The sequence below is a fragment of the Spodoptera frugiperda genome, chromosome 13 (assembly GCF_023101765.2).
Source record: "Spodoptera frugiperda isolate SF20-4 chromosome 13, AGI-APGP_CSIRO_Sfru_2.0, whole genome shotgun sequence".
Taxonomy (NCBI): domain Eukaryota; kingdom Metazoa; phylum Arthropoda; class Insecta; order Lepidoptera; family Noctuidae; genus Spodoptera; species Spodoptera frugiperda.
The window spans coordinates 50,240-70,563 of NC_064224.1; the positions used below are offsets into that span (position 1 = coordinate 50,240).

Sequence of the window (20,324 nt, forward strand, 5' to 3'; positions counted from 1 at the left end):
TAATATATTGGCATATTTACAGTTTTCATAGTTAACCTGACTTATTTAGTTTTTAGTGTTTTTAGACCAATGAACCATTGTTTTATGTGCGTGAAGGGGGAAACTACAATAATGGTATGATGACACTTACGACCTCGCTCGATGATTATGGAAATAAATAGATTAATATGCACTTTTAAACACGTAAACCATATAAAGTCAATTTCGCATTTTTTGCAGATGTGCCAATATATTACTAGGTGAGCGATATATTTTTTCATTTCGCGTACCATAATATTTTGTTTTCTGCGGACCACGTGTTGGTAACCACTGTTCTATAGGATCAAGCTCACCCCCTATTGAGACTTATCTAAGAGCTAGTTCAGACATGGCGGAATCAAATCGCGCGGATGCAAATCGCGCGGTTCTAAACGCAAGTGTTCAGACAGACGCGGATGTAAATGCGGAGTGCCGTAATCCGCATAGAGTGACAGCGTTCTAGTCCAATCATGGAAGTCGAAGAAGCAATATGTGTGTACTTGTTGCTCCGTAAAAAAGAAAGAAAGAAGAAACGGCAGTATTGGGTGCATCCAATATTACGTGATCGGCTCACCCATGGTCAGTTTCAGACTTTATATCCAAAATTAAGAAGTTTTGAACCAAAATTCTTTAATTATTTGAGAATGTCGATAAATTCATTTGATGAATTATTAGAAATGATCAGTGAACAAATTGCATCTAATGATACCCATATAAGGTCAAGCGTGGCCCCAGAAGAAAAACTCGTGATTACATTAAGGTAAGATATTTATTTTATACATCAGAATATATGTTTTGTACTATAGAAGACTGTGAGTCGTCAGTGCTATTGCATGATAAAGGCGATGGAGACTCTCCTGGTACGATTGTAGAATATCCTGTAAAATATCCTTGTGGGTTTGAATATTGTTGGTTTTGCCAAAATACTTCATTAGGCGTGTTCTGCTGGCTCGTGATATGAATAGGCGCTGGTAATTTCTGCCCTTTCTGTATTACCTGGAGTAATTCAATTTTAGTAGCCAAACGCTTATTTTCTGGAACTTTTTTTAATTCTTTATACAATGACATACAAAAAAGCTTATCATCATCATCTTGCTTTGACATACTTTCTTGTAATTGTCTCTGTATTTTATCCCTTGATTCAATGCTATTTTCTAATATATTGGGTACTGGTTGTATTTCACGTGCATTAACAAAATTATCTTGGTTTTGGTCAATGTTTTGAATTCCTTCATTTTTGGCTTCATGTATGTTTGATGTCGTTTCTTTGTTTTCTACTGTCTTCTGAAGAAAAGAAAGCCGGTCAAAATACATGTATTTTGAACCTTTACATGCACCAGAACCAGAAGGAATTGATTTGCCTTTCTTGAATTCCTTATTATAAGCATCCCGTATATTCTTCCACTTTTTTTGTAATGTTACACCTGGAACAGAAATCAGTATTTTTAACAAAATTGTAGACTTATAAATACAGGAGCGGTCAAATAATTGAAGACACTCAAAAATTTGAAAAATTTTCAATAAAATAATTGACACTCATTATTTTAAACTAGCTGGTGCCCGCGACTTATAATTAATAAATGAAAAGTTTGCAACTTTTTTAACAAAACGATACAGATCGAGATTATATTGTTTCAGATATCTGGGTACTGGTTGTTCCTTTGGAGAACTGCATTACAACTTTCGTCTTGGCAAATCTACAATTACAGGAATTGTCCGTGAAGTATGTGAAGCTCTGTGGGAAAAAGTCGCAAAAAATGTCATGCCTGAACCCAGCGAAGATATATGGAAGAAAATAGCTACAGATTTTGAAAAATATGCAAATTTCCCTAATTGCATTGGCGCCATAGATGGCAAGCATATAAGGATTACAAAACCCAATGATTCTGGATCTTTGTATTATAATTACAAAACTTTTTTTTCCATAGTGCTGTTGGCACTTTGTGATAGTAACTATTGTTTTTCTTTCATAGATATTGGATCATATGGAAAAAGTAGTGATTCTGCAATTTTTAAAAATTCGGTATTTTATAAAAGATTAATAGAAAAGTCATTACACATACCAAAACCTAAACCAATATCTAACACAGATCCTACGCCATTGCCATACGTCATAGTTGGCGATGAAGCGTTTGGTTTATCCGAAACTGTAATGCGACCCTATGCAGGTAGAGGGCTATCATACGAAAAAAATATATTTAATTACAGGTTATCAAGAGCTCGACGTTATATTGAATGCACTTTTGGAATTCTGGCAAACAAGTGGCGCATTTTTCATAGGCCTATAAACGTTAATATAGACTTTTCCGAAGACATAATAAAGGCCTGTTGTGTGCTACACAATTTTGTTAGAACTAGAGATGGTATACAGTTTGAAGATACTTTATATACTGGGCCAATGAGTAATCTTAATACATTACATGCAGGAAGGGGTACACCGTCATCATTAAATATTAGAGACAAATATGCTAATTACTTTGTAAATGAGGGTCGTGTAGAATGGCAAGACACAAAAATATAAAAACTTGAGAGGTGTCAAGGGACACCCGGATAGAACGAAGTTGACCTCACTGGAGGCGAGTACTAGAGGCGAGTAGCGAGGCGCGGTGTTTGCGTGCGTGAGAATCGTGAGATTTTTTTCCGTCTAGCCCCTTTCACAACGCGCGATAAGGAACTTCGTTCCAAAATTAAAATTTGTTACAGTTCGCGCCAAATAACTAAACTCAAGATGGCGTCGCGTCGGTTGCACATAGTCACTAGCTACTCCGTTACTATGCTAACGTGATATTTTTCCCGCGCCCGATACTTACCTCCAATCACAATAACAACATTTTTATATAGTTTAGTTATTTGGGGTGGACTGTCAATTACAAAATATGTAAACTACCCTGATAAATGTAAAATTAAATACATACTGACCAAAAAGAACCTTTTTTTCCAAAGAATCCTCATTTTCTCCAAAAATCTCCACCAGCTCCTGCCAAGCTCCGTTTCTAATAATTTTATTGGAATATTCTGCACATTGGATGTCCCACAAAGCAGGTCTCTTTTCCACCTCATCGATGAATAGCTCGGTGTCGAAGCGATCCATTGTCACCGTCCGATACGCGCGGCTTCCGCAGAGCAACTGAACGCGCTCTAGGTACGTCAAGTAAATAGATCCGAGCGGCAACCGCGCGAATTCATTTTTAAAGGATCGAATCTTTACCTCTAAAATTAAAACAGGATTGTGACGATATAATCGGATTTATTTAAAAAAAGTAAAAAGTACAAGTGTTCGGTTCAACCGTCAGATCTCGAATGTTCACATTTCAAATGTCAAAGAAAAACTGTTATACAAAGTGTTGCAATACTTAACTCTCGACTCGATACAATTTCAATAATCAATTTAATATTTGACTAGAATCATAACAACTACGATTTTAATTAGATTTTACTGTAACTATAAATACGTTGTATTCATAGTACGTATACTGTTTAGAATGTTATCAAAATACCCTTATCCTAGCTAATTAGCCTTACAACTCGGCCATCCTGTGTAAGTGAGTCCTCTCACTTTGGTGTAGATCACAATAATAACTAATTTGGTAATAAAAAAAAATACAAAACAAAACATAGGTAAAAGGCTTGATTATTAATACATTTTCTATAATAATTCATTTTCAATAATAATTCATATCACAACTTAAATTCTGTATTTACTTTACTGTTCAACTAATATGCTATATTCAAATCGTATCACAATCAAAATTTCATCGATTTATGTTAAATCTAAGTCAATCTCAATTCAGCTTAATTATTTTTATCCGAGCCAAAATCTTTATCAAAAATCAAATTCATAAATCAGTATCAGCATTCTCATTCTTTGTTTCTTGCACAATCTGTCACGATCTTTGGTCATCTGTGCGACACCGTTATCTTGGTGCCATTCATAATCTGCACTGACCTCTATGACAAATTGTGCTCACATATTATAATCTTACTCACTATCTTGCAATCATTATACGTGCGACATTGATTTCTCAATGCCATTCATTATCTGCACTGATTGCTCAAGTACCTATATATCCTTAATAAAGACACGCATTTCTACTCATTTTCATCAGGGAAGTCGACTAACCCAACTTTTCATTATTATCGACAATATGTAATAATACTATTGTTACTACCTGTTATGTGGACTAATAGTTCATTCTCTGTCTAGTTCTATTTCTGTACCCTCACTCTGATCACTGTCAGTGCTCTCACTGGCGTAACCTTTAAAATTCATCCAAGGGTGGATTTTGTCCAACGCGACAACATTTTCATACCTCTTATTACCCTTTCTTGTTATTGGAGTGTCTTCCACGAGAAATCTGTCATTAGGTAATAATTTGAGGATTCTATAGGGGCCTTGGAATTTCGGGATGAGCTTATGTGACTTTCCTACATGATCTTTGTCTATAACTGTCCTCTCTAACCTGACTAAATCACCTACATTGTATGTTGTACGACTCTTCCTACGCTTATCAAAGTGCTTTTTAGCATAATCCTGTTGTTTTTCTATCCTTTCCCTAGCGTTCGACCTCAATTTTAGTAACGCATCACCGTCGATTCGTTCAGTTGTTTCGGCAATTACATCACTCAATACGTTTTCTGCCGCGTTTGTCAATCTACAACCGAACAAAAGCTCAGAGGGGCTTTTCCCTGTTGTTTTATTAATAGTTGTATTAATACCTAATTGTACGTCACCTACATATTCGTCCCATAAGTTATCTTTTCCGTCATGACATTTTGTACTTAGAGCATCAATTATAGTTCGGTTAAACCTTTCGACCTGTCCATTCGCTCTCGGAGTGGCTACTGCATTCAAGATGTGCTTTATTTTTAATTGATCCATGAAACTCTTAAATTTTGCACTTGTGAAACAAGAGCCACGATCTGTTATAAGACGAGAAGGAACTCCGAAATAACTAAAATGTTCTTTAAATACCTTGATTGCCGTAGTCGTCTTAGTATCTCTAACAGCTCGTATATTAATAAATTTTGTAAAGGCATCTATAATTACGAGCAAATACATGTTGCCTCTCTTAGAGCGAATGAATGGGCCCAGGTGATCAGCATGGATTGTATGAAATGGTTTTTCCAACTTAGGTATTGGGTGGAGTACACCCTCTTTGGGACCACCGGGTGCCTTATGATGCGCACATTCCAAACAAGCTGAGACGTATTTCTTAGTGAACCGACGCATTTTCGGAAACCAAAATATGCTTCTAATACGACTCAACGTTTTTTCGAAACCAAAGTGTCCTACCTCGTCATAGTTCATGCGCAACACTTGCCATCTACAACCCCTTGGAACTAACCATCGCAATCCTTCATCTAAAATTTTATAGACATAACCACCTTTTATCATATAATTTTTACTCACGTCAGCCACAAACTTAGTCTGATCGTCTTCTAATATTTCTTTTATACGTTTTATTTCGCTATCGTCACCTTGTACAGTAGCGACCCAGTCCCGAACGTCTACGCGCAGAACATCGAAAACATGCTCAGTATCTACATCTGATGGGTCACTCACAGGGGCACGACTGAGAGCATCTACGTGAGCCATACGAGAACCCGGTCTATACTCAATTTCGCAGTCGTACTCCTGAAATTGGATCCACCAGCGAGAAATTCGTGGTACAAGATCCCTCTTAGTCAAGTTTGTACGTAGCGCATTACAGTCTGTGACTATTTTAAATTTTAGTCCTAATAAATAGACTCGGAAACGATTTAAAGTTGCTACTACAGCTAAGGTTTCCAACTCAAAAGAGTGAAATTTCTGCTCATCTACCGTAGTTTTTCGACTGTAATATGCCACGGGCCTGAGTAAGCCGTCAGTACCTCGCTGTAGGAGAATTCCTGCAATACCTAGCTTCGACGCGTCTGTATGAATTTCGGTCTCTAATTGGGGGTCGTATAAAGCTAATATAGGGCGTTCGACTAATTTTGCCTTCAAAACTCTAAATGACTCCGACTCCTCCTCCGTCCATTTCCAGGCGAATTTAGACTTTAACAGATCTGTTAGTGGACGAGCAATAAGGGCGAAGTCCTTTACGAACCTCCGGAAAAAACTAGTTAGGCCGATAAATCGTCTAATATCATGGATGTTTCGCGGAATCGGGAAGTTTTCTATTGCTAATGTTTTACGCTTCCCTGGACGTATTCCTTCGCCACTAACATGAAATCCTAGAAACTCTAGCTCAGTACAGAAAAAACTACATTTTTTTATCTTAAGAGTAAGGCCTGCTTCTTTTATGATCTGAAGTACTTCGTCTAACCGTCTCATTCCCTGATCAAAGGATCGCGAAGGAATCAATACGTCATCCATATAAACGATTGTATAATCGACTTTAGACAATATTTTATTCATCGCTCGTTGAAATACCGACGGAGCATTCGCTAGTCCAAAAGGCATGCGTTTAAACTGATACTGCCCATCAGGAGTAACAAATGCAGTTTTGTCTTGCGAATTTGCCTCTACTGGGATCTGGTAGTAACCAGATGCAAGATCTAAACTTACAAATAAAGAATTACCAGTTAGCCTGTCAAGCTGATCATCGATTAAGGGTAATGGGTAGTGTTCTTTTTTGTTTTATTATTTAATGCGCGATAATCAACGCATAATCTGCTTTCGCCGGTCTTTTTCTTTACCAGTAGGACTGGACTAGCGTAAGGCGAGTTTGACTCACATATTATGCCTGCTTCGATCATTTCTTTCACCATAGATTGAACCTGTCTACGCTCCGGAAAGGATAGCCTATACGGGCGATAAACTACTGGTTGAGAGTCGCTTAATTTAATTTCCATTTCAACTACATTAGTAAGTCCTAAATCTTTTAGGTTATCCGAAAAACACGTTTCATACCTCTTGAGCAACTCTTTTAATTGGTTAATCTCATAATCACTAAGCTGTTGGCCACAATTGAAAGCAGCCATGGTCTCAGCATTATCAAAATCCAATAAATTAATACTTAAATTATTCCTAGTACAAAGAACTCGTGTAATGAGCGTATGCATTTTTAAACAAACCGCACTGTCACTAAAGCTTTGCACCAGTATCCTAACCTCTCCGTTTTCCATGTCATAATCACCAGGCATCAAATAATATTCATTTTGTGGGGTACCGCGTAAGGAGCCACTAACATGAACCATACCAGAATATTTGTTTGTCGAAAAACAGGGTAATAGATACATTTCTTTAGGGGTATTAAAATATCTGTTTTCAAATTTAGTTCTAGTTTAACTGACTGATCACGAGTAAATATTAATGAGTGTGTAGTTTTCGTTATAACTATTCCCGGTTTCTCTGTGAAACTATGCCCAATTAAAACTGAATATTTAATAACACGATCATCAACAATGTACGCGTTGACCTCCTCCATAATACCTTGAATTTCAATAATGACGTTTGAAACGCCCACTGGTATTACTATACTCTCACCTATACCCCTCATAGTCGGTAAGTTGCTAGCAGTCCACGTGATTCCCCTTTTAACAGCCTCGCTGTGACGTATCAGCGTACATTGGCTACCCAAATCTACGTAGCCTTGAACGACTTCACCGTTGAGTTTTAGATCAATTAAATATTTAGTGTCATTAGTGCTATTTGTTTCAATACGCATCACGTCTTTTTCTTTAGGTTTATCAATTTTATTAACCGAGTCGGAGGGTAATCTGGGACAGTTAATTGCCAAATGACCTAATTTGGAACAAACATTACACTTCAATATCTTTTTCGTGCATCTAGAACTAAAATGTCCAGGTTCATTGCAGTTAAAACATATGATAGACGCAATATTGTTCGACTTTGAAGTCTTAGTTTCACTGTTAGTGCCCATTGGCTTAGAACTATTACTGGATAATGAAGGATTAGTGTTGCTACGTTTATCGAAATTCACACTAGACTTATCAGGTTCGCGTAAATTTTGCTTGATGGATTGAAAATACGTGAGGACCTGCTCCGGCTCCTGACACTTAGCCGCTTTCGCACCTAATCTCAATGACCGATCCTCGATCCCATACAGTAAGCAATCCACCGCACGTCTACCATATATTTCGCAGCGATTTAGTAAATTAATTTTTTCATAATAGTAATGTTCTAACGAATCGTTAAATTTCGCACGTTTTGATAACATCTCGGTTAATAACTCAGCATAGTCTTCACTACTTGGAAATGATTGCTCCAGTTTATCCTTCCACTCAGACCATGAATACGACATAGATGGAAGGGCCTGGTACCACGTTTTAGCAATTCCTGACAGTTTAGGCAGCGCGTAATGTATTATTTGATCATCGCCCCAACCGTAGAGCCTAGCACATTCTTCAACTTTATTGATCCACATAACTATAGTCTGACTCTTTACCATAGGGTCAAAATCTGGAATCACATTACCTAGCATGGGAAATTTATTACTCTGAGATCGATTTCTGGTTAAAGCTTCCACTAAGGTAGCAAGAAACGCTTGCGTGTCGTTATTAAGAACATTAGTATTACTCACGTGACCAGGAAGTGGGGGTGTATGTCGCTCCGTGCTGGATTCTGGACGTCTGCTGCGGCCTCGCCTACTGCGTCTCCCGTCCACGCCCTGGCTATGCCGACGCTGCTCGTAGCTGCCACTCCGACGCTGCTCGCAGCTGCTGCTCCGACTGCGAGACCCATCGTGGCTGCGACTTCGGTTCGGCCGGCGGCGGCTAGTACTCTTTTCACGGGAACTGCGACCTCCACTGCTACGAGATTCCAACGAAGAATCGCGATAGATCGATCGTTGCCTTCGCTGCTTTCTAGTCCTTGTTCTTCTTTCTTTGGTCCGGTCACGGCGACGTTTACGCTTACTGCTTGCGTCCATTACTTGGATAATCTCCAGTGACTTGCGTACGCAGCACAAAACACGTGGCGATACGTGAACACGTTGATCAAAGATATTTCTTTAAAATTGTAGGCGTATTAGATTTATCCCACTTCTGAGATAAAGGATCGAATCTTTACCTCTAAAATTAAAACAGGATTGTGACGATATAATCGGATTTATTTAAAAAAAGTAAAAAGTACAAGTGTTCGGTTCAACCGTCAGATCTCGAATGTTCACATTTCAAATGTCAAAGAAAAACTGTTATACAAAGTGTTGCAATACTTAACTCTCGACTCGATACAATTTCAATAATCAATTTAATATTTGACTAGAATCATAACAACTACGATTTTAATTAGATTTTACTGTAACTATAAATACGTTGTATTCATAGTACGTATACTGTTTAGAATGTTATCAAAATACCCTTATCCTAGCTAATTAGCCTTACATTTTCCAGCGGTTGAGTGGCGGTAGCCGCGCGGTTTGTCAATCCGCGCGGACAGGTATGAACGAATTTATAGGCGCTAATGTAAATAAGATCCGCGCGGTCTAACCGCGCGATTTGCATCCGCACGGATTCCGCCATGTCTGAACTAGCTCTAACAGGCCAAAGAGGAGTGCTATATTGTATAATTATGTAGGTAGTCGTGGTGTATTGGCACATTGTACAGTTGTACACCTCTACCTAACCCATCAGGAATTAAAATACATGACGCGTATAGTTTCAAAGGAGTATAGGACAACGTACTTTATTTTTTACTTAACCCATTGTATTCCGAAACGTGGATCCACGCAAGACACAATGTATTTTCTATTGTGTCTGATATACCCAGCATAAAAGAGGTTAAACAATAATAAATGTTATGTTTCGATTTTCTCTCAAATGTGAAAAAAGGCTAAATGTACCTAGGTACCTAGGTACTTACTTTTTTTTAAGATATAGGTACCTACTTACCCTAAGTACTTCGGTGAACGATTGAGCAACAAATCGTTGTAGAAGTTTTCGTTTCACGTCATTTATTATTTAAGTACCTAATAGGCGTTCCGTAGCTGAAGTATTTTATTCGAACGTGAGCTATTTTGTACGTTTTAGTGAATTTTATTTGGATCCCGACCTGGGGGCTTACTCCGGTTCTCGAATCCGAAGTTTCGTTTAATCTTTGGCCGTAGGTTTTATTGATTTACTAATAGAATTACTTGAAATAACGTTTTATTTTTAATTTCATATCAAAACCTATTTAAATTTATCTTAATTTCATTGCGACTGCCTCGTTGGCCAAGTGGTTGCAAGTGCGACTGCCGGGCAAGGGGTCTCGGGTTCGATTTCCGGGTCGGGCGAAGTATTACTGGGCTATTTTCGGTTTTTAGAAAATTTATCAGTAGTAGCACGGAGTCTGGAAATGTGCCCGGTATGTGACAATAGGCTCACCACCTATTACATAGGTCTTATTTATAACACAAATGGTGAAAAGTGGGTGTACACAGTGGCATTACGTGCCATAATGTGCACCTCTGCCTACCCCTTCGGGGATTAAGGGCGTGACGATATGTATGTATGTATATATTTTTGTTCACGGAAGTTCGCAATAAGTAAATATATTATAATTGTAGTAGATATGCAATCTGCGAAGTTTTTTCGTTCATTGAATTATAGTAGGCCCCCTGACGCGGGGAGTAGTGAGGGTTACGCCCGTAAGTGGTGTCTATGTAGCTATGATGGTAGGAATAAATAAAATGGTACGTCTTCAGTGCTGATGGATAAGTAATGAAGGCTCTATTGCTTTTACTTTGTTGATTAAACGTTCTATTTTCTAAGCAACGTGTAAAAGCGTGGGAGAGCCATGCTTCGGCACGTATGTGTCGGCTCGACCGGAGTGATACCATGACTTTACAGAAAACCGACGTGAAACAACGCTTGCGTTGTGTTTCGTTATGTGAGTGAGGTTACCGGAGGCCCAATTTCCAATCTTTTCAAATATTAATGAACACCTATCTACACTATAAAGTACTTGCTTTTTCATTAGGTACTACTAAGACGATTTTATAGGTAAAACGTTTGGAAAATCTTATGTCCACAAAGATTTCTTATCTGATAATGTTCCCAGTAGCAATTTACATCTACTTAGGTGCCAAGATAGATATGTGACTACTGCTAATTAATATTTCAATGTAAGTTTAGCAATGACAAACATGTTCACAAACTCAGCCAATTAGATGTTCAGCGAGCAATCCCTGTCTATATGAGCAAAGGTATTATGCAATCTGAGCAACTTGTAAAATATACCAGGGAAATATGCATCGCAGCGCCTGCACAAATACTGTTAGCAACGTGTGTTCATTGTGCGAGTTGCCTGTAGAAGTTTTATTAGAAGTAACTTCTGTGGAGACTGGATCAGTGGTGTGGTATTGGAAAGTTTAATATTGACAGTTCAGAACTCAATATTTGGATAATATGGATTATTCGAGAATATTATCCTCGTACGATTTGTGGCTTTCCACACGTGCGTACATAGTGAGTTTGTTTTATTATTATAACTGAACCTGTGAATGTAATCAAGCTTTCGTAATAATCTGTGTTTGTTTGTCTGTGTGTGTGTTTTAAACAATCGTTAAATAATACAATTTATACCCTGTGATGACGGTCCGTTTATTCGATTCCTGTTTAGAAAAAGTCTGTTATGATTCAAAAAGGTCCTATTTTAAATGTCGCCAGATGCACTCACGATATAGAAGAAAAACCTAGTGTGGAGGACAAGTTATTAAAACAAAATTGCAAATGTGGCACAAGGATTGGTAAAGAGCTGCGGACTATACAGCGGGTTTACCGGAACTCAGGCTCGAAAAGCAAGAGTAGGAACGAAGTGGTTTTTAGTAAGCAAGAGCCTGACACTTCCTCTCGCCTCGCCCAAGGCAGGGAAAGACATTGATTGATTATCCCCACTTAAAAAACAAAGATTGGCAAAAGACATTACTCTGTTAAGTACCGTATTCAATAACACAACGGCATTTAGCCTGTGCTGCTACTATTTAAGTATAAGTATTTAGTGTCACCAACATAAAAATCACCAACTTACTGTATTACTTTGGACAATGAAAATAACAGTAATATACAAAATACCTTAGGCTAATCTTTATTTACAATTATGGGTAACTACTATTCTCCTTTATACCCGAGAAGGCACAGGTCGGGGGTCACAAACCGAGTCAGCAGGGTTAAAAATAATGTGCCGCCATTTTCATGCTTGGAAACCTGTCGAGTTACAATCCTGAGTGACAGAGATGTACCTTGTGACATTTTTATTTATGTGCCCCAACGAAAATAAATGTAGACGAGACGGGAAAAATGTTTGTTATTTCCATTTTGCGAATAAAATTGTTTTATTTTTGGTTGATGCTGTGAACATAACGGTCTGATTTTGTGAGATGACTGAGTATGTACATTAGATTTTGGGGTACCAAATCGGGTACCTACCTAATTAAATTTTTCATTTTTGCTGCATACCTCATCATTAATCATTATCAACAGCCTATAAGTGGCCACTGCTGACCAAAAGCCTCTTCTCCGATGGAGAAGATTTGAGCATTAATCACCAAACTTGGTCAATACGGGTTAGCGATTTCAAACTTATAATCAGAAATTATAAGCCCAGGTTTCTTCACGATGTTTCCGTTACGACCTTCACCATTCGTCAGTGGGCGATTTCAAACTTATAAAAAGTTATAAGCCTAGATTTTCTCACGATGTTTTCTTAAACCTCTGCCTGGGCTACCACGACTACTTGCATACTTAGCTAGGCGTTAAACAATCAAACCCTGTATGTACCATACTTAAAGAGCCGTTACAGTGTTGCTCTATATGAAATCATACCGACTTGTACGACGTGTAACAAAATTCAATGAACGAATGGAATAAAATAAAAAAAATGCTTCTCAGTATCTAAAAATAGATCTGGTCGGTTATCTAAATAAAAAAAAAAAATCAATTAAGTTTGAGTGTGGAATTTTGTCTAACATGTGCACATCATGTGTGCAAAAAACAAATGAAGTTTATTAGGGTAATGACCTACCTTTAAGCATAAACGGATACCTACCTACATTGAATTCGGTACTATATTGGTTTAGCTTGTCTCTTCATCATCGCAGGAGCAAGGAGTGTAGTACCCGGAGCCCGGAGCTGCGGACTACCTAGCGGGTTACGGTGGCTCCGGATCGAAGAACAGGAGTAGTTTTCCGGGGTTCCGACTCGAAAAGCAAGAGTAGTAACGGGGTGGGTTTTAGTCAGTAAGAATCTGGCACTCCTTCTTGCCTTACCCTAGACGGTAGAAGTCATTGAATAATATTCCCCCATCAATAAAAAAAGAGTCTGACATTCCCTCTTGCCTCACCCTAGGCGGGAGAAGTCATTGGATGATATTCCCCTTAAAAAAAGGCTAACCGTAACATTGTTTTCATTCATTCATGTCCATTCGTCGTACCTACGCTGAGTAGGTACCTACTGTTCCAAACTCCCATCTGGAGTCCAGTCCATTTCGGTCTACCTTTTCAAATATTCAGTACCTACGTATGGACATCGAAGTTGGAACAAAAACTGGTGAAAAATGGAGGTTACCTACGTTTTATATTTATTTTATGTTCATTTGTACCTATATTTTTATATGATCCTTTGGAATAAAAGGCATGATGTAGGTCGTTACAGTGGTAGATTCTAGCTGCTAATTATGTAACTTGAATGTGTACCTTACCTATTTAACTACTGCTTTGGAATTTTAGGTATCGATATTGGCATAGGTACATTATGTTTTAAAATCAGGAGCGTATCTGACGCCGTATCTGTCGTATCAATTATATGGAACCCCCGGCTGTGCCCCCGGACCACGGGTGCCCCCAACGTTATTTCAGTTCAGAAATTACAAAAAGTCCAAATCTATCTATACATATAATAAAATCGTAGAAAAGTGCTGTCTGTACATCTATTACATATAATAAAATCGTAGAAAAGTGCTGTCTGTACATTGAAAATAAAAATAAAAAAAATAGCAGGGGTTATTGTTATGTCGATGTCGAACCCAAAAATGTAATTAACTTTTTTTTGTCTGTTTGTCTGTTTGTCTGTTTGTCTGTTCGTCTGTGCGCGCTAATCTCAGAAACGGCTGATCCGAGTTGGATGCGGTTTTCACGAATATATTGTGGGATGCTTAAATTTACATTTAGTGTTTGTTTCATGTCAATCGGTTCATAAATAAAAAAGTTATGTCAAATTAAAGAATCACGTCGAAGATTCTATGCTTATACCATTAATCTCCGCAACTATTTGACGGATTTGATTGAAATTTGGTACAGATATAGTTTAGAACCATAGAAAGGACATAGATTTATTTTTATTTCAAAAATCAAAAAATAAAATTAAGAAATAAATTATTTATAAGTAAATAATTCTATGTCGATCGTTACACGACTTCGGTTCATGTTATTGTTTTAATTTATCGAAAAAAGTAAATAAATAGTAAAAAGGTATGAAAAAAATAATATCAATATAATAAAACATTTAGTACAAAGAAAATGCTCTAACGGAGTATAGATAATTCTATGTCGATCGTTACACGACTTCGGTTCATGTTATTGTTTTAATTCATCGAAAAAAGTAAATAAATAGTAAAAAGGTATGAAAAAAATAATATCAATATAATTAAACTTTTAGTACAAAGAAAATGCCCGAACGGAGTATAAATAAATAATCCAAGTTGTCTTTATCGTCGATAGATGGCGTTGGGATCGAAATAGATCGCGCTATGGTTTCGTTACATTCATTTGGTTGGGTATCGGCCGAGCGCTTCGGTACTATCGTAGAAAAAGTGTATTATCAGTCGTATGATTATTTGTCTGTAGTGGTCCTGCTGTTTCGTATATTCTAAATTGGTTTCGTTGTATTTGTCAATTAATAAGTTTATTTGTTGGGTTTTCCTGGTTTTTTTGGTAACCTATTTAACGTAGGTTTAGTTTGATATCGATTATTAGTAGTTACTGTAGTTAGTTTTTTTAATAAAATTGTAAGTCTAATTTTTTTTTAATTAGATTAGATTTAAGTCGTTTCTTTTAAATTATTTAGTTTAAGCTTGGTTATTATAGCATAGAGGATAGGTTGTAATATAGTTTCTTTTTTAATTGTTATAAATTCGTAATTCGTAGCTTTCTTTAGTTTTAAGTTAGTTTAAGTCCGTTTTTAAACTATTTTTTCAATGCCCTAAGTGAGTATACATCTATTAAATTCAAACGCAGAGCTCATTATGTTGATTTTTGAAGAGTTCCCTGGAATATCTTCCACATCTCATTTTTGAAGAGATCCCGCGAGATCGGGAACTATGTGGTTAAAACCAAAAATTTGCCGGAAGTCACTATTCCACGCGAACGAAGTCGCGGGCAAAAGCTAGTTGAAAATAAAAATAAAAAAAATAGCAGGGGTTATTGTTATGTCGATGTCGAACCCAAAAATGTAATTAACTTTTTTTTGTCTGTTTGTCTGTTTGTCTGTTTGTCTGTTTGTCTGTTTGTCTGTTTGTCTGTTTGTCTGTTTGTCTGTTTGTCTGTTTGTCTGTTTGTCTGTTTGTCTGTTTGTCTGTTTGTCTGTTTGTCTGTTTGTCTGTTTGTCTGTTTGTCTGTTTGTCTGTTCGTCTGTGCGCGCTAATCTCAGAAACGGCTGATCCGAGTTGGATGCGGTTTTCACGAATATATTGTGGGATGCTTAAATTTACATTTAGTGTTCGTTTCATGTCAATCGGTTCATAAATAAAAAAGTTATGTCAAATTAAAGAATCACGTCGAACATTCTATGCTTATACCATTAATCTCCGCAACTATTTGACGGATTTGGTTGAAATTTGGTACAGATATAGTTTAGAACCTTAGAAAGGACATAGATATATTTTTATTTCAAAAATCAAAAAATAAAAATAAGAAATAAATTATTTATAAATAATTCTATGTCGATCGTTACACGACTTCGGTTCATGTTATTGTTTTAATTCATCGAAAAAAGTAAATAAATAGTAAAAAGGTATGAAAAAAATAATATCAATATAATTAAACTTTTAGTACAAAGAAAATGCCCGAACGGAGTATAAATAAATAATCCAAGTTGTCTTTATCCTCGATAGAAGGCGTTGGGATCGAAATAGATCGCGCTATGGTTTCGTTACATTCATTTGGTTGGGTATCGGCCGAGCGCTTCGGTACTATCGTAGAAAAAGTGTATTATCAGTCGTATGATTATTTGTCTGTAGTGGTCCTGCTGTTTCGTATATTCTAAATTGGTTTCGTTGTATTTGTCAATTAATAAGTTTATTTGTTGGGTTTTCCTGGTTTTTTGGTTAAACTATTTAACGTAGGTTTAGTTTGATATCGATTATTAGTAGTTACTGTAGTTAGTTTTTTTAATAAAATTGTAAGTCTAATTTATAAATTAATTAGATTAGATTTAAGTCGTTTCTTTTAAATTATTTAGTTTAAGCTTGGTTATTATAGCATAGAGGATAGGTTGTAATATAGTTTCTTTTTTAATTGTTATAAATTCGTAATTCGTAGCTTTCTTTAGTTTTAAGTTAGTGTAAGTCCGTTTTTAAACTATTTTTTCAATGCCCTAAGTGAGTATACATCTATTAAATTCAAACGCAGAGCTCATTATGTTGATTTTTGAAGAGTTCCCTGGAATATCTTCCACATCTCATTCTTGAAGAGATCCCGCGAGATCGGGAACTATGTGGTTAAAACCAAAAATTTGCCGGAAGTCACTATTCCACGCGAACGAAGTCGCGGGCAAAAGCTAGTAAGTAATAAATTCCTTCTTTCTTCGCGTAAAGTATGCATTCAAAAGTTGGCAGCAACTTTAGGAAAATTAACGTCGTCGTAAGGCCCCCAAACATGGACTCACTGCTATTGTATTGGTAAGTTTCCTCTTTGAGGTTTGAGAGATAGGGCAGAATGGATTATTTTCACCCCTCAAAAAATAAAAGAAAAGAAAAGTAGGGAAAACAAACTATTTTTTAACGGGGCCCTACAAGGGCACGCTACGCTACTGTTTAAAATGACAAAAATCTGTATATCTATTTAATAAGGTAGATACCTAACTATATATTATCAAAAGAAGCTAGGTGCTCGTGCCCACTTTATCAAAAATTAAAAAAAAAAACTGTTTATCGCCACAGATAACGGTTTTTATCTCCCGCGATAAGTTTCGTCTATGGACGGGTTGTTGGTTTATTGTCTATGGTGTCATATCCTGCTCGGAGATGGATGAGAGAGCTTTTATCGAAGTTACTGTTTATTTAATGATAATAATTTATGTATTATCCTTTGCTGTTGCCTTATTTTGGATGCTGAATTTTTATAACCGTTTAAAACTGCTGTGTCTGTTGGAGGAGAACATTTGTCACCATATTTTGTCTCTACACGGTAGTCGTAATCATAAGACACTACATCACTGATTGGGACTACATACGGAGTAAATACTACTGCAGTACTGTTTGATAACGCTTATTTTGTGTCCGACCCGCGTAACAAGATATTGTGGCCTAGTCGAACAATCAGTAGTGGATTACCTGCCATAATTATTATTGATTTATGAAACAAAAGTAACGCGAAACTTACTAGAATAATCTCTTCAAATGAGTATCTAGCTAATCTAGACGTAGATAATTCCTAAATTATCCCTTGGGATCAATTTCATATGTGTTAATGAAACATAGGTACTTATAACATTTTTAAAACCTGGAGCTATTGTCATAAAGTTTAAACGTAGGAATTGATTTAGAAGAATAATAAAATTATTAGACTCAAGAAACTTACTACCTACCTATTTCTTAATTAACCGTTTTATATTATAAAACTAAAACATATTAAATGGTACACAAGTTGTAATAAAATAAATTGACAACAAAACGTGTTTTATTAACATTGCAATTGAGTGCCCAAATATCAAATTAAGTAAGCTGCAGTCTAGTCACATACATTGACCACTAATTTACAATAGTCTAATTGGATTCAATTTTATTTACAATTTTAATTAACTTAGTCAAAACTTAAAAAAAAAAATTCAAATAACGTTATTTGAAATTATTTCATCGACACAGCCGCATTTTCACAACAAAAGCTACCAACTTAAAATATTAGTTTATACAATGGCAACACTGTACGCGGCTGTGTCACAATTTGATTTGTCAAATATTGGTTTGGTAAAAATGACGAGCCACAGGATTTGTGTTCAGTAAAAAAATAATATAAAATTAAATTGTGTGTTTATCAAAATGACTGTTTGGCGTAAACTGGAAGATGGAGAAGTGTACGCTGTTGGTGAGTACAATAAAACAATTAGTTTTTATTTTTACAAAAATTGTTGTATTGGTGTGGAACAGTAGTCTTGTAGTTTACCTCCCGCAGCGCGGAGATAAATATAAACATTGTATCAGACGTGCCATGTAGTGCCTCTGCCTTTTTCAACAGTTATCCTGTTAGAAACTATCCATTACACACTTGAATTAGGTTGCATAAATGTCATATTAGTTGAATAATGTTGTCATTGGCCACTCCCAAAGTTGTAATTAAATAAGTCTATTGCTAACTTATGCATAATACTTTGATGAACTCGGGACGCTACTGTCATGTATTTATCTGTTCCTTTTTTGAACAAATGTGACTATTGTACTGTAGGGCCAGACTGCCATAGATAATTTAACGTTGAAATTCTTTTATTTATGAAGTTTATCATGTTTCCTTATGTCACAGAGATAAACTATCTCACTTGACATTGGAATGAGTAGTTGAAAGGTGTAAAAATAATTAAATTGTAAATAAACATTGCATTAGTTATCTTTGTAATCATCAGTGATAACGATTTAACTCATTTTATAATGCTTTTTTAATTATTTAACATTTTGTTTGTATGTTTGTACACCATATTAATAAAAAAACATACACAATGTCTTTTAATTTGTAAACTTTGTGGGTTTAAACTCGGAACAATAAATTATAAAATTCTGAGATATTTTAGAGTAGACTATTAGACAACATACATGAATCTATGGTTTTGTAAGAGTACTTAGGCTGTGATCACCATTAACCAGTAATATTAATATTTTTTAATACAAATAATTTGCAAATACAGGTGGACTTAATGCCCTGGGCTTTGTCTCCCAGTCAATCTCTAACTAGTGCAGAGATGAATGCAGCAGGTGATTAAGTACACAAAGTAATTAAATACACAGTACTTTAAGTACACATAATATTACGAACATGAAAGTCGATGCTTTGTCTTTCTTGCATTTACATTGCCTTGGAGAGATTTTCTAGAATAATTTTTTGGTGTTTGGAGATAATTAAGAAGCTGGAGCGTAGTTAGGATACCCTATCCTTTGATGATACAGGCCAAGTCGGAGATAACAGTTTGTTTGCATTATAAATTGACACTTCTACTTCTTTACATATATAACCTCTTGTCTGTCTCTCATAGGGGTAGGCAGAGACTATAGAAACCCAATCTTACATACCTCTTTACTTACCTCTTCACCTCATCAACAGTCATCAGTCTTTTCATACATGCTCGTTGGTTAAGGGTACTTTTCATCTGGCCCTTATTTAATATGTCGCCAATCTGCTTGATATAAGTTTGTCCAGGACGCCATCTACCGATGGTCCCATTCATATCAGCTCTGTATATTTCTGCTTCTTTCTCTCATGAGAAAACTACCATTTTAAAAGTAAAGTAAGTCTCATTGTTATGACCTAAGGACTAGAAATATGGCAATGATTAGTCATATAACATTGCTATTGAATACAAAATGTAGTACATACATACTATACATAGGTATCTACTATGAATGTGTACTTCTATTGACTGCCTTCTTGAGCGATTGATTGTGAATGTGACATTTAGTCATTGGATTCTTTCTTTTACTTCTTTACAAAAAAAAATTGCCCCATCGTAGGACTTTTCCTGGGGCGTGGTTGTGTTTACACACATACAGTTCACATACACATGACACCCAGACCCGAAACAATAATTTGTGGATCACACAAAGAGTTGTTCTGTGTGGGAATCGAACCCGCTACATGTTGCATGGCAGCCGGTCATCCAGTTACCGCTCCAACCGTGCAGTCAGATATGAGTCCAGCAATCAGGATTGAGCCAAGTAAAAGAAGTTTGTATAATATACTATTAATAAATTAATAAAAAAAAATTAAATGTTTTTTAACATGATCAATCATATGACCAAATTCCAACTTTGTTTAAGAATGAAACATATACTAGTAGAAATAAGATTTGAAATTAACTTTTAATAGATGTTTTAATTATTGTATGTTTGATTCTCAGTTTACAAAGTTAATTATAGCCATGGGAATTGGTTGGTATATATCAATAAACAAGGAAATAATAAA

The 20,324-nt window shown here is 36.1% G+C and overlaps 3 protein-coding genes across 11 annotated transcripts in view; 2 read left to right on the plus strand and 1 right to left on the minus strand.

The window, feature by feature from the left end:
* The first annotated feature begins 392 nt into the window (after window positions 1-392).
* Window positions 393-2,665, plus strand: LOC118278189 (uncharacterized). Its single transcript, XM_035597296.2, has 2 exons — window positions 393-778; window positions 1,657-2,665. Exons 1-2 carry the CDS (start codon window positions 489-491, stop codon window positions 2,537-2,539), a joined length of 1,173 nt encoding a protein of 390 aa, XP_035453189.2. The 5' UTR covers window positions 393-488; the 3' UTR covers window positions 2,540-2,665.
* Window positions 769-3,198, minus strand: LOC118278190 (uncharacterized). Its single transcript, XM_035597297.2, has 2 exons — window positions 2,938-3,198; window positions 769-1,442 (listed from the first exon to the last, which is right to left on the minus strand). Exons 1-2 carry the CDS (start codon window positions 3,107-3,109, stop codon window positions 793-795), a joined length of 822 nt encoding a protein of 273 aa, XP_035453190.2. The 5' UTR covers window positions 3,110-3,198; the 3' UTR covers window positions 769-792.
* Window positions 3,199-18,076: 14,878 nt separating this feature from the next.
* The window catches only part of LOC118270288 (dedicator of cytokinesis protein 1), a 61,469-nt gene continuing 59,221 nt past the window's right edge, over window positions 18,077-20,324 (plus strand). For all 9 annotated transcript variants that reach the window (XM_050697989.1, XM_050697991.1, XM_050697990.1 and 6 more), the window contains exon 1: window positions 18,077-18,242. In XM_050697989.1, the coding sequence (XP_050553946.1) occupies window positions 18,197-18,242 (46 nt within the window). In that variant the 5' untranslated portion in view covers window positions 18,077-18,196. The remainder of the gene's footprint in view (window positions 18,243-20,324) is intronic.

Bases quoted from the DNA above. Each gene is read 5' to 3' on its own strand.
- LOC118278189 (XM_035597296.2), top strand. From the start codon at position 489: ATGGAAGTCGAAGAAGCAATATGTGTGTACTTGTTGCTCCGTAAAAAA. The intron at 779-1,656 runs GTAAGATATTTA...ATATTGTTTCAG, and splicing joins AAACTCGTGATTACATTAAG to ATATCTGGGTACTGGTTGTT.
- LOC118278190 (XM_035597297.2), bottom strand. From the start codon at position 3,109: ATGGATCGCTTCGACACCGAGCTATTCATCGATGAGGTGGAAAAGAGA. The intron at 1,443-2,937 runs GTCAGTATGTAT...TTTCTGTTCCAG, and splicing joins GGAAAAAAAGGTTCTTTTTG to GTGTAACATTACAAAAAAAG.